At 36.7% G+C, this 13,667-nt stretch overlaps 2 protein-coding genes across 12 annotated transcripts in view; one reads left to right on the top strand and one right to left on the bottom strand.

Moving 5' to 3' along the window:
* LOC122404548 (calcitonin receptor-like) overlaps positions 1–13,667 on the bottom strand; it is a 160,254-nt gene that overhangs the window by 67,768 nt on the left and 78,819 nt on the right. The gene's annotated exons all lie outside the window — the stretch shown is intronic.
* Positions 3,337–12,633, top strand: LOC122404545 (UDP-glucosyltransferase 2-like). Of its 5 annotated transcripts, none has more exons than XM_043408588.1 (7): positions 7,817–7,933; positions 8,109–8,161; positions 8,635–9,074; positions 9,361–9,780; positions 10,591–10,822; positions 10,918–11,143; positions 11,313–12,633. In XM_043408588.1, exons 3-7 carry the CDS (start codon positions 8,664–8,666, stop codon positions 11,587–11,589), a joined length of 1,566 nt encoding a protein of 521 aa, XP_043264523.1. In that variant the 5' UTR covers positions 7,817–7,933; positions 8,109–8,161; positions 8,635–8,663; the 3' UTR covers positions 11,590–12,633. The 5 variants fall into 5 exon arrangements, with proteins under 5 accessions (XP_043264524.1, XP_043264521.1, XP_043264523.1 ...); XM_043408585.1 differs by having other exon boundaries at positions 7,826–7,933; positions 8,088–8,161; XM_043408589.1 differs by lacking the exons at positions 7,817–7,933; positions 8,109–8,161 and adding an exon at positions 3,337–3,585.

Raw genomic sequence — 13,667 nt, 5'->3', positions numbered from 1 at the left:
ATTACGTAAACGAGATTTGATCTGTGTCCATTTTAATTATAATACTTTCCTGTGCCTTTCAATATTTGTATCGTTTCGTTTGAAAGTTCTTTAAACGTAAAACGGTAGCTGTTCGTCTATGACACCCTGCGTTTCATTCACGATGAATGTTTCGCTATCTATGGGAGTATACATATTATGTGTCTTGATACCTGAAATAAAGCAGAACCGCGAGAAATTTCCTTGGTTGATAGCGGGCACATCGACCGTGTTGTGTTATCGTGTCCGTTGTCACGTTGCGTTGGATTGTTACGCTGACACGTTGTGAAATGTCATCTTCCTGATATTGGAATGTCACGATACGATAAACGTTTCCCCTTTCCACGAACCCCGATTTTCAAACGCCTGCGACGATAGATCGGTTTTTGAACCACCGCCACGCCTGATCCGGTTCCTTTTCCCCGTCGACGCTTCGTATTTATCGAAACGCGAATATCAGTTCCGGGTTGAGGATAACGAGGTACCATCAACGAGTAGAATGTGAACAAGGTCGAGTATTTTCTATGTAGCCGCGGGCCACGCCATAAAATGTCCGACACGACGAGGCTCGCAATTTTTTATAGGACGAATCCTTTTTCGTCCAAATAGTTTAGCTCTCGCTAAAAAATAATGTGCGTTTAGGGGTGGTTCTAGGAATTTAAATTGGATATCAATGATACTTCATATTTAAATTATTATAATTATATCTAGAAAACAATGGTTACTATCCTTACTAAAATTACTACCATTCTCTTCTCGCTCTAATTTTTTAACGAAAATTACATCGGATAATTAAACTTTAGGAGAATTCTCTTCTCGCGTTGAAGATAAAGATAACATTTGCATAGTCAAGTACCGGAAAAATGCTTCCGTAAACCAAGTGCAAACATTGCGTTTTTGTAATGTAACATGAATTCGTAAATTTGTAAACTTTTTAAATTTTTATCTTACTCGGGAATTACTCGTCTTTGATGCTCGCAAAGATTGCATCGTCGACAAAGCATTCTACAAATGTTAAATTAAAATAATTATTTAAAGAAAACAATTATAGAAATATTCTATATTAGAATTGCACGTGATTAAATATCACCTAAAGATTCGATGAAATATTTTAGTTTTTAAATAGCAATGCGTCAGGGTAAGTATCACTGACTTAAGGTCACTCAACAAAGAAACGAATGTGTCAAAAAATTGTTGTGTCAAACGATAAGACAATTATTACTGTAATGAAACTATTTTCGGAATTGATAATTCGTCTGGACAGATTAAAAACGAATACATGCGTTTACGAACTTCCACGGACAAGGTCCTTTCTTTCCTCAGATATTTCAAATTTCTATACATATAATTACGATAGCCATTCAAGTACACGTATTTGTTATCTTAATTTTGTTATTTTTTAACGGAGTTTCCTCGTGCTTCGTGTCGCGAAATAAGCAACACGTACCCTAGGATACTTTTTTCTCGTGTTTTTTTCACCCGAGAGAGGAAATTACGCCACGCATTAAATCGAAACATTTTATGCTAATTAATGTACTACCGATAATATGTATTTCTCACGGAATCTACTGCAACGATAAGTGAATTATTAATAATGTCCCGGTATTGTACCGAAAATGACGTAATCGTCGATCACGAACGCGTCTCGTGCAACAATTGGAAACGAAAAATACTTTTCGACGCGTCTCTTTAATACGAATTTCGTTGGAAATAATTATACAAATAAAATAATATTATTATAAATATATATCAATATTTACGACGTTGATTACGAACAGGACGATTAAAAAATTTTCTTATAACGCGTCTCTAAAAAATTCTTAATTCGTCTACCTTGTTATTTTCTAAATATTATATATTAATTTCTTTAAACGATATAATCGCGTGCAATCAGTAAAGTCGCTATGTTCAAAAATTTGTCAACGACGGCCACATTTTTGTTGTTTGATACAAAATTATATTTCTCGTCGTTGAACGGTAATTTGAACGTTAATCGTGATTGTGCTCGCGGAAAGAATACAAGGTCGAGCGAGCATTTAATTAAACTTCGAACGGTATTATCGCTGAATTTTTAATGGCGATTGTTAAAAAAAAAAATAAAACGATGCACTTTATTTGCAGTACTCGCTTGCTGCTGCATGCATCGGTCATTATCGATTATCGCATCGAGCATTAGGACGCCAAGCGTTTGTGCTTTTCGTCCTTCCGCGAGGATCACGAAGAAGATCGTTAAACTAACGGAATATATATATATACATATATATATATTTTACGAAAATATTTCAATTTGAAGGCTTCGACTCTAAAGCAACGATACAAAAAAAAAAACAAGTAAATTCAAACGTTCAACTTGACAGAGCTGGCTAATAAATTGAAGCAAATGGCACTGCAAAACTAACTAGGAATGGCGCGAATACGATTGCCGACCGAGATATAATTCTACATATTGGTGCTCCAGGGTTAAAAGAAAAAAAGCTTATCCAACAGATAGTAAGTGTTAGTTTTTAAATAAGGACCGAAATAAAATCCTAATCTGCTCGGATCAATGTCTCTATGAATGATGCAATACCGATTGCACAATGAGTGGCCAGACTGCTAGTTACGCACGTTACAAGTACATTTGAATTGATGAAATAGACGTTCTCAATGAAGTAAAAGTAAGTAACGTTGCCAAGGCGAAACTTTGAACCGAGAAGCCTCCACGATACGAATGCTTGGAAGCTTCAATGAGGAAAAGCGTCGAACAAAAGAATGATTAAAATTTCGCGCCATTACGAAGAATTGGAAGCTGTGATCGAAACTGTCGAGAATACAGAGATTTTTCTAAAAATATTTCTATTTTTGCTGAAAGGCAATTAAGTAAACACGTATGGGGGTGCTGCAATGGTAGACGCTAGAGACTATCGTAATTGTAAAAAGAAAATTCTCTTTCCTAACCGTGTTGTACATATTTAAGAACGAAAGGAGAACATCTTACGGTAAAAATGAAAATTCAGAAAATATAATAGCAAAGGGTGGAAGTAAATTTAATTTAAGAGACAATTAGCTGTGCTGGAAAATACTGATTAGGGCTCGATGGTAAAGGATGAAATATAAGGTTTTTTGCGCAAAATATGAATTGCTAATGATACCAAAAAGTAATCGATGTCTAGAGAATCTGCCACCCCGCCACCGACTGTTTCAGAACAGTTCACCGAGATGACCAGCGCAAAGAGGTTATCCAACTCTGATTGGTTACAAGCGCAAGCTTGCCGAACTTGCTGACTATAAGAGCCAGTCATGGACGAGTCGCGATTCAGTTGGTCCCCGGGGGTAAATTAAGATCTTTGCTTTTAAGTTAACGTCCATTCGCGACGACGCGACGGAGTCTGCGTGGTGCTGGTACCGGTGAAATTTTTTTCAAGTACAAATCGTTCACTTTCCGTCCCCCGAACGAAACCAGTGAAACGGTCCGTTTTTAATTCGAGCCACCTCGCGTAATTGCCGATCGGAAGATTCGAAATCGCTGTGAACTGTAAGCTATACGACGTTCGAGGGATTTATACGTTGAATTAACAGGAGACGAAGGTGACGTGAATCCCGTAAACCAAGTCGAAACCGTAGAACCGTGATTCGGGTGATTCCTCGTGCAACATTTAGTGGAAAACGTAGAATAAACTGTTTCCGTGCGGGACCTCGTTTTCGAGAGGTTCGACATTAAATATTTGTTGCCCGCGCGTGTTCAGAATACAATGTACAGGGTAATGTCGGACAGGGACTTGATTCCAACTACGAAAATAAGTCGAAACAAAAGGAATAACATTTTCCCCGTTTGAAATTTCGTTTACGAGAAGATCGAGTTTGAAAATTGTTTCGTTTACATTTTTATTGTTAGTCTGTATCGGTCGAAAATGTAATCGTGAAAATGTCACGCTAAAGCTATCGTGAACACGTTGACACGGTGAAAGCATTAGGAGTTAGTAATGAGAGCGCAACAACAGGAGCCAAGTATTACAGGCAACGATTTCGAAATCGAACAGGGATTAATTGAGTGCGGTGCATTTCATAATTACCATAAATCCGGTGGTCGTGAAAGACCTGTAAATTTTTATAAAGCAGATCTTAATACCGAATAATAATAAACGTATTTTCAATGCATTTTCAAATTCGATTTTCTCTCAAAACTTTATTTCTTTTCTTCGACTTATTTTTGTACGTAGAATCACCCACTCGTCCAATAACACCCTGTATATTTTGTAAATAATTAATTTATTAGACGAGGAATCGGCGAACGAACGTTCCAAAGTGCAATTCGTTAATTTTTAGGAAACTTTTGTACGTATTTTTTTTAGTAAATACGTACTTCGTCCAATACTTTGAAAACTATTAGTATTTTCGATCGATTAATCGGATTTCAACAGAATAAATTGGTTCACATAATGGATTAAAGGTTAGCGATATTCTTCTGAATTTTTTTGGTAAAATATTAAACGACGTTTGCGAAAATTTGTGTATGAAAACTGAAGATCAAAGTATGGGAACACGAGTTTCTTAGAAATTTTAATTCCACTATTGTAATGTAAATTGTTTTATTTATGGTTTACCCGACTTACAATGGAAGTTTTATTCAATACCTGTGCACGCAGCACAATGTTATTCGAGATATCACCATCCATCGATCATATAGTCCAAGGACTCCACCTTGCACAAAATATACATATCAATACGTTTAAGGAGAATAATTAATGAAAATGTACTAACTTTCGATGGATTATTTGCTGATTACGTAACTGGACTACTCGTTCAAAAATACGCGATCTTCGAGAAATTGAATCACGGATCCTTTTCACGACAACTTTCAGAGTCGTTTTCATCCCTTTGGTACATTGTCGATTTAATCGTTTCGTAAAAAAAACGTCTCAAAAATTACATTAATATTTTGAGAGTAACATTTTCTTGAACTTTTAACTTTTGGTATATCTCACTCGACTTTTTGCCCAAATACCTTGACATTCTCGATGTCGTTTCGTATTTTATCGAACCTTGCAATTTTGCAATTTGCAACTGTCTATAATATTTAGGGAATGCTTTGTGATCCCAAAAACGTTGTAAATATTTCCAAATTTGATCGATTCAGGCGCTTTGAAATTGTACAGAATCAACACAATATAGAACAATCATGGTAGAACTACCCCTAAAGTTGAATTTTCAATGTACGAATAGATAGAGTTTTAACCACCTATTATTGAAACAATTATAGTCTAAACGTGATTTATAGTTTGAGAAAGTTCTATCGTTTGTTCCATCGTATACAAAATGTTCTAATCAATGACATACACGTCTGACAAGAATGTTATCCCAGAGTCTTATCGAGAGACAGGACTATATTTTCACCGAGTGTCTTCAGCAGTGTCAATATCGCGTGCAATTTGCGACAATCTAGATAGGTGTTAGAGCTGTTCCGTGCATCTATTGTTAACGATACGTAAAACGTGGGAGATTGGAACGGAAGACGAGCATCGTAAACGTTGAGACGTTTCTGCGTAGGGTTCCTCGGGAATACGTCTTCGATATCGACAGATTCTGTTTCAATTTCAAGTGTGTTGGATTAAAAACAGGCCACCACGTTACAGTTATACCGCTTCTACGTAGACGTGGTATAGACAGCAGTGTAACTAGGGGAAAGAGGGAGGGGGGGGGAGGGGGGATTTGCCCCGGGCGAAACTTTTGGTCCGCGGCAACGAACAAGTTTTATTTGTTTGTCGGAGAAAAGCGTTCTCCTTTTCGAACAGAATGATTCGAGTTGAAAGAAAAATAACTGATCAAAAAATACAGTTAATTCTTTTCATTTGAAAAGTAGATATCCCGATTTATTCACTTTCCTTGTACGATAGGGTCGTGAAGAATGGCTTCTTGATACAGTGCCATTTGGTCTTTGGTAAACTAAAGATTATCGGTGTATTATAAATTTGGTAAAACACAAGGTTGTACGGTGTAAAGATTCTGAGGGGGAAACGGAACTAAAATCATGATAGGCGCGTGAATAATGTCGTAATAATCGATAACGTAATTTTTCGACAGGCAATTTGGAATAGTGACGATTTATCACCATTTCATCGTTTCATATTATCGTTGATTATTTGTTTTATCAAAAACAATAATTGCACGATCGTGTATGTATCGTTAAATTAACAATTTCCAAGATGTTCGGTTATCAAAATATTAGTACGTTGGACAAAGACTCGAGAATTGAGAATCGAAAACGTTAGATAGTCCAAGAAACATCGATAGTAAGCGTTTGAAACGACTTTGAAAACACATTTGGCAAGCAGTTGTAGTTTTTGCACGCGTGAAAATCATAATCGCATGTTTCTCGACCGAATCAGCTTATCGGTCACCCACGCACGAGCAATGCCCATGACATTCGTACGCGTAACTTTGACTTATGGATATCTCGAAAACGAAACTTTAAATCGCAATTACAATTACAATCACTGTTTCGAATTACCATAGAAATTAGTATAACGTTGCCAGTGTTTTAAAAGTGAAATATGGTATTTGTCACGTTTCATTACCGTCCAAGTAGTATTTATACAGATATTTTTGTTCCATCGCTGTATCGAAAAGCTGTCATTTGGATATTTACCGGTTCCGTTTCTGTTAATTCATCCTTCCTGCAATACCTAATTTCCCAAAGCATTTAACTTCAAGAGACAAACGTATTATTATATTAATTCCTTCCTCGTACCAGTCATACAAGATAATACTATTAGTACTTTTGATCTGAACTGTGTAACGTATTAATTGCATCTAATAATTATCATTTCTATTTAAGATTCCTAATTCCGCTGATTATGAAACTGGCACGTGTTACAATATTACTTTACAGCATATCAGAAAATATGTAAGCGATAAATAACGAGCCTCGTTAATATTATAATTACAACTGGCCCATAACCGGACATTAGATTAGATCTCTTATTCGTGGGTATGAAAAGATAAAAAAATTTAACATAAGACCATTTGTGACCTTGGGTAACTTATACAATGCTTCGATAAACTGATGTAAGATACCCTTGCCAAACCGAATGTCGTAACGTAAACCAACAACAACAACATTTGCATTGTAAGAATGGTAACATCGGAATGTGTTTCAATGAATTATTATTCAAACTTCGATAATATGTTCCCACAGTACTGTAATTTCAATATCATACTTGTATTTATGCAGGAACTTATTTTAATATATTATTAACTGTTCTTCCGTCGTCGATAAGAGTATCAGTTACTGGGTAATCGAATCATTAATTTTTAAGGAACAAAACAAATGCGTCATTTTTCTCCGTACTAAAACGTACATTTATTCAGTAAATTAATAAAATTTCTATATTTATCTAATTGCAAAATGGTGTGATTATAACAAGGGAGAATATTTTAAAGTTTACCAAAGTGGTATTTTTTTTATGTAAAAATGGACATCTCCAAATCGGTTTGAAATTTATTTAGAAACACAACGCGTTGTAACTTGGTTCCTTTTACGACACACTGTACCATTCGACTTGGACGTAACTTTGAACAAATTGACAGCGTAAACTAGTTTTTGGATAAAAAATAATAAAAACGTAACGTTAAACGTTACGCGTTACCGGTGCCTCGGCTTTTATCATGAAAAATGTGGCATTGTAATATATCATTGGCTATAATTATGTTAATAAACTGGATAAAAGTGTTGCTATCTAGCTGTTCGTTCCTGTACACTGTGCAGATAATCATTGGAATTTAAACAGCCCGTATACATATATTGACCAACGAGTGGACAGAATTGTTGATCGAATCATTTCCAAGTGACAGTCGAAGCTCATTGTCAACGAATGACAAGACACGTCTGGACGATGCAATAATTTAATTATCTAATTAACGTTCACCGAATTACCTGGTACAGGCTTGATACATATATCGAATTGTTCTTTAGTTTTTGAAACACAAATCAGAAGAGTGGTTAGGAGTAGAATATTATCGAAGGTGTTTCTACAAGATTATTCTTTTTATAATTTTTATCAAAATCTAGTTATTCAACTTTTATCCAGCAGGTTATATTTATTAATTTGAAGAATTCATCGTTGTTCTTGCGGTATGACGGTGTAACACTTTGAGCATTAAAACGGTGAATAAATATTAAGAATAAAAAGTAATTGTTCCCGATAAGGTTAAAAATATAAAACACGTAAAATTGGCTTGATTTATAAATGTTGTATATCAACAAGTAACTTACTTATTTCAGCAAGTGTCTTAAATCATTCGAAACTAATTGAATACCGCTCGCATCGCTATCTGTAGCTTTCATTGACCCAGAACTAGACAGGCCAATTGGTTTCGTTTCATTGATAAAAGTAGAATGACTTTCATCGTCGCGCGCGATATACTCGCGTAATCTTTCATTAACGTATAATAAAAAATAGGTTATGCAATAGCCGAGACGTATCAAAAGGCGTTAAAAAAATTCATTAATAGCGACGATAAGAGAAAAGTCGCACGGTGTAACGCGTCGAATGAAAACACTGGAATATATTCTTAATCTATAAAGGGAATATTGATGCAGTCGTTTAAAATCGGAATATTTAATTGTTTCGGGTACAGAGGACTAAGGAAGAAAACGACCAAGGAAAATGAGGCATCTGAAGATTTTATTTTTCTTGGTGTTCGCCGTCTCGATACAGCAAATCGAAGGGTACAGAATCCTGTGCCTGTTCCCTTACAGTGGACAAAGCCACCAAAGGATGTTCGAGACTCTGTGCAAAGGACTGGCGACAAAGGGACACCAAATCGACATGATCAGTCACTTTCCATCGAAAACACCGGTCGCTAATTACACGGACGTCGTCGATTTAAGAGGGACAACGAAAAGCGTAGTCAACAGCTTGTCCATCGAGACCGCGAAAAAGTTCAGAGACCCCGTCATATATTATCTGACCAAGGACTTTGGTGCCCCTGTGTGCGATTTAATGGGTTCCGAAGTATTTCAAAATTTCATCAGCAATCCACCCAACGATCCACCCTACGACCTGATCATAACAGAGGTATAAATATACGCTCGATTCGATGTGTAAAAAATGCTTGGTCAACACAGTGATAATATCAGACCTTTGTTGACCAGTAAGTTCATAGGGCTCTCAACGTATAAATAGAAAGTAATTATTTTGTGGTTGGAAATATCTTTGTTCCATGACTTAAAGCTTAGTCCCAATGCGTGGCAATGAAACTTATTTACTATATATTTGATCAAGTATTTTTCATGATCGTTCTTGACTGCTCGCGATGTCACGAGCGAGCTTCTAAATGATTAAATAATTTCTTTATTTACAGTATTTCGGCTCGCCGTGCTATTTAGGAGTTGGCTATCGGCTGAAAACTCCTGTCGCCATCGCTGTATCTTTTCTCGATATGCCTTTCGTCGATGATTTTATGGGCAGCCCCATAAGCTACGCTTTCTTCTCCGGGGGATTCAACGAAAAAACCGTGATAAACACATTTTACGATCGGTTGACGAACTTTCTACAAAGCTTCGTGGATTTGAACAAATTTTATTATTACTCGTCGAGTCACACCGAAATAATGAGGAAGTACCTGGGCCAAGACGTACCCGATGTCAGAGAATTAGAGAAATCCGTGGTCCTGGCTTTGGTGAACGGACATTATAGTATTACTGGCGTCAGACCCTTAACTCCGGGCATCGTGGACGTTGGTGGACTCCACGTCCTCTCTGATAACTCCACATTGACACCGGTAAGTTGGGAATCAAAATCAATAAATTATATCTCTGCTTCCACGCCAATCCCTGGACGATTTTATAACTCGATTATTACTCTGTTTCGTTCGAAATACGTAAAATCATCGCCTCCTGTACTTACACGTTACATTGTATTTTCCTCTGCAACCGAAAATCATTTTTTTAGAACGATTAAAAAATTGTTTTGTTTCTTAGACACCTACTCCCTCCTGTCGATTTTTCTTAAAAATTCGATTTTGATTTTTTAGAAAATTGTTCGTCGTCGTACGTAAATGTTCTTTAACCCTTTGCACTCCTATGTCGAATGTGACTCGAGATATCGTACACTTGAAAATTACAAAATACAACAATAGTGTAAGTAAAACAGATATTTCATTGAATTTGTTTAAATTTAACCCTACTTTTTGTACTTGGAAGTGTTGAAAGCCGCTGGTAACAAAATTCAAATACAATTCGGAGTGCAAAGGGTTAATACTTCTTTACAGGTATTCAGTCACCTGAATTTCAGGTCGGTATGGCAGTCAGATTGAACCACGAAAATCCGTAAGGTGTAAGGTCTGCTTGTATACCTCGTCTGTGATATACGCTCCTCGATCGACACTCAATATCCCGTCGCTTTGTCTAAGGTTTCCCTCCCCTTTCCTTTGACATCTCTTCCACAGGATCCCACAGTTCTATTCGGATTATTTGCGTAGAATTCGTTTAAATGGCGCGTATGTTTCGATCCCTACTCAAAACGATTCGTACCGAATTCTTGAAATTCCAGAAATTCGTCAAGTGTAATTAATCACCCCTTCTCGATGTAGGCATTGAAGTCTTGGTTGGACTCCGCGGAGCATGGTGTGGTGTACTTCACCTTGGGATCGTTGATAAAAATCGAAACATTACCGAAAGACAGGGTGCTGGGCTTGTACGCGTCGTTCGCGAAAATTGCACCGGTGAAAATTCTAATGAAGTCGACCAACACCACGAGACTGCCACCTGGTCTTCCCAGCAACGTGATGACCTTACCTTGGATACCTCAAGTTCCAGTGCTCAGTAAGTCTAACATTACATTTCAAATAACACTTTGTCCATATACATATGTAAACGAGCGAAGAAATTAAAAGACGGATGCAACCTATTCTCCACAGGTCACAAAAATACGCGAGCGTTCATAACCCACGGTGGTCTTATGGGACTCCAGGAAGCGCTCTATTACGGAGTTCCCCTAATTGGAATACCAGTATTCGCTGACCAAATGAGAAACATCGACATCTTGATGAACAAAAACGTTGCAGCAAAGATAAACGACGACGAAATCAACGAACGTACCATGGATGCTGCATTGAACGCCGTTTTATACGATCCAAAATACAAGTGAGCATCCTCCTACTTCTTCCCTAAATCGATGTACATTTAATATTTCCAACCAGTTTAAATAGAATTTTAAATAGAAAGAAAATCTTAACAAATCACGGTAGAATCTTCGTACCGAAACTGGTAAAAACTTCAATTATACACGTTTGAATTTTCTTTTCTATTCCAGGGAATCGGCGACAAGGCTGTCGAAAGTGTTCAGAGATCGGCCATTGAGCCCAATGGACACAGCTACGTATTGGATCGAATACGTGATCAGAAACGGAGTCGAACCGTTGAGATCGCCAGCGATGGACCTGCCATGGTGGAAGCTACACTTGCTCGACGTTTTGGCTTTCCTAGCCCTCTGTTCTTCGCTCGGCGTTTATCTACTAATAGTTCTCTTGAAGATTGTACTGAAGAAACTCCAGAACGACGACGCGAAAAGTACAAAGAAATTCAACTGACGATTCGTCGATTTTTACAAAAAGACTACTTTCAAGAAGATGTGGATCATTTTCGTGAATTCAGAGTATTTTTCTTTTCAAAGGCTCGCAGCCGTCTTCTTCAAGTGTAATTCGAAGATAACATCGAGTCGCGACAAACAATTCACGAATTTTTTATATCGTAATTCATAGAACGTCCAAGTTTTGCCATTTTTATCATTTTTTAGGCTCGTTTTAGTTAGTTACTTTATATTAATTGATTCGTAACTGCTTGCTGCGCGATGGCTCTAATTCGAGAAACGACATGCTTGTTATTATATTTAATCATTCACGCTAAACACGGTCATCTAAGTTCTAAGTAGATGTAAGTATTTTTTCTAATTCACTGTACGCGTCGACAATTTTTAATCCAAGATACGATATAATTTAATTGTTACACGATGCATCGACGAATGTTGCGTATTTCACTCATTGTTAGTAATAAAGTATTCATGATAATAATGTACCAACGACGGTAGTAAAATATTTCACTTTACCGTCAAGTATTTTAAACACGGGTCATTTAATTTACAAAATCATTTGTACAAAATTGATAGAAACTAATATACAATGTACATTGTTAGATTTGAAGATCCAGGAGATAGTTAATTTCTGCAAGCAACGAACGACAAATTTTCCTCGTCGAAATAATATTTGAATGTTGTTCGAGATGTACGAGAAAAGGAATCGGAGAATGTTCTTTTGCAGTATGATTTGCAAACACTGCCGGTCTCGAAGAAATTACGAAACGATGGTACTGCTTGCACAGGCGATGAGATAAACGTTTAAAATGGCTAACGGAACCGCTACACGATCTTAACGACGGGGCTTTTAACTGGATTAACAAACTACCGGAAGTTCATACAAGTATAATTGAATACGGAGCGTACCACGTTTAATTGTATTAAAAATGCGTAAGCGTTTGACAAGTTCTTGAGAAGAATATTAAAGTTTCAAGCCAACCGTGAACTTAATGTTCTCCGTAATGCTTTTACCTCGAGTCGGTATAAACTATGGTACTTTCACAGAGAAGAACTACGACTCCGACCACTGGAAAAATTTTTATCACGGCGAACAAAGTGAAAAATGAAACGTACGAAAGTCCTTTCGTATAAAAAATATAGATTATGACATGGAAAACGTGTTGTTTGTAAAATTGTAAAATTTTCCGTTCTTTTCGTACGTGGATAAATTGCAACGCTGGTTTACAAGCAAGGTGGTATCGATTGAAAATGTTACCGAATTATCGGTAATTGAAAATGTCGGTAAATTAATTCCTCTTAATTGCAGAGCTGAAATTGCTCGAAAAGCAATTAAATTTATTTACAAAGATCCCACGACCGATAGTTTACTTGAAAGATCCGTCAGAGAATTCACTTGGAAGTACATATACACATAGCGGTCGCTGAAATAATATAAAAATAGATTTTAGAAATAATTCTAGCCATAGCTGTACCGATTGTCAAGAAAACTTGTAATTATGCTCTTCTCAACGAGCATCGACTATGGCACGTTGGAGGACGTGACAGTAAAAGAGGTGAAAAAAGTTCTAAGCCTGGAGAAACAAGCTGAAAACGAGCTACATACTTGGAATTTTAAAAAATGGTATCCCACGTATCTAGGACAGCTAATTAATTATGTGTGTGTTAAAAGGAATTCTAACAATGGATTCTTTTCCCTTCGCGGACATTTCAATGAATTTTCTTAAAAGCGACATTTTCTTTTTTATCACGGTGTGCCTGACATCTTAAAAATTAACTGGTAAGTTTAAAAGTGTGAATACGTTAGGAAGAAATGGCTGAAAAATTAAATGCACCATTTCCTTGATTTAAAAAATTTTGCATTTTAAAATTAAAGTCCCTTTGTAATTGTATCGAATTATAATCTCTAAGTATGATAATTTTAGGTCGACCGAACACGCAGTTGAGTCTATACGTATAATGATAACACAAAGTCGAGAAACAAGTAGATAGCATTGCTTGTAACAATCGGTGCAATAATACCGAGAGCCTTGCACAAACATTTACATGCATTATTTGATGTGCAGAATTTATGCCTTG

The sequence above is a fragment of the Colletes gigas genome, unplaced genomic scaffold, assembly GCF_013123115.1.
Source record: "Colletes gigas isolate AHSC1104 unplaced genomic scaffold, ASM1312311v1 Colletes_gigas_Sc00003, whole genome shotgun sequence".
NCBI lineage: Eukaryota > Metazoa > Arthropoda > Insecta > Hymenoptera > Colletidae > Colletes > Colletes gigas.
The sequence above is the reverse complement of the archived record's forward strand: the minus strand, read 5'-3'. Positions and strand labels throughout refer to the sequence as shown.

Bases quoted from the DNA above. Each gene is read 5' to 3' on its own strand.
- LOC122404545 (XM_043408589.1), top strand. From the start codon at position 8,664: ATGAGGCATCTGAAGATTTTATTTTTCTTGGTGTTCGCCGTCTCGATA. The intron at 9,781-10,590 runs GTAAGTTGGGAA...TTCTCGATGTAG, and splicing joins ATAACTCCACATTGACACCG to GCATTGAAGTCTTGGTTGGA. The intron at 11,144-11,312 runs GTGAGCATCCTC...TTTCTATTCCAG, and splicing joins TTATACGATCCAAAATACAA to GGAATCGGCGACAAGGCTGT.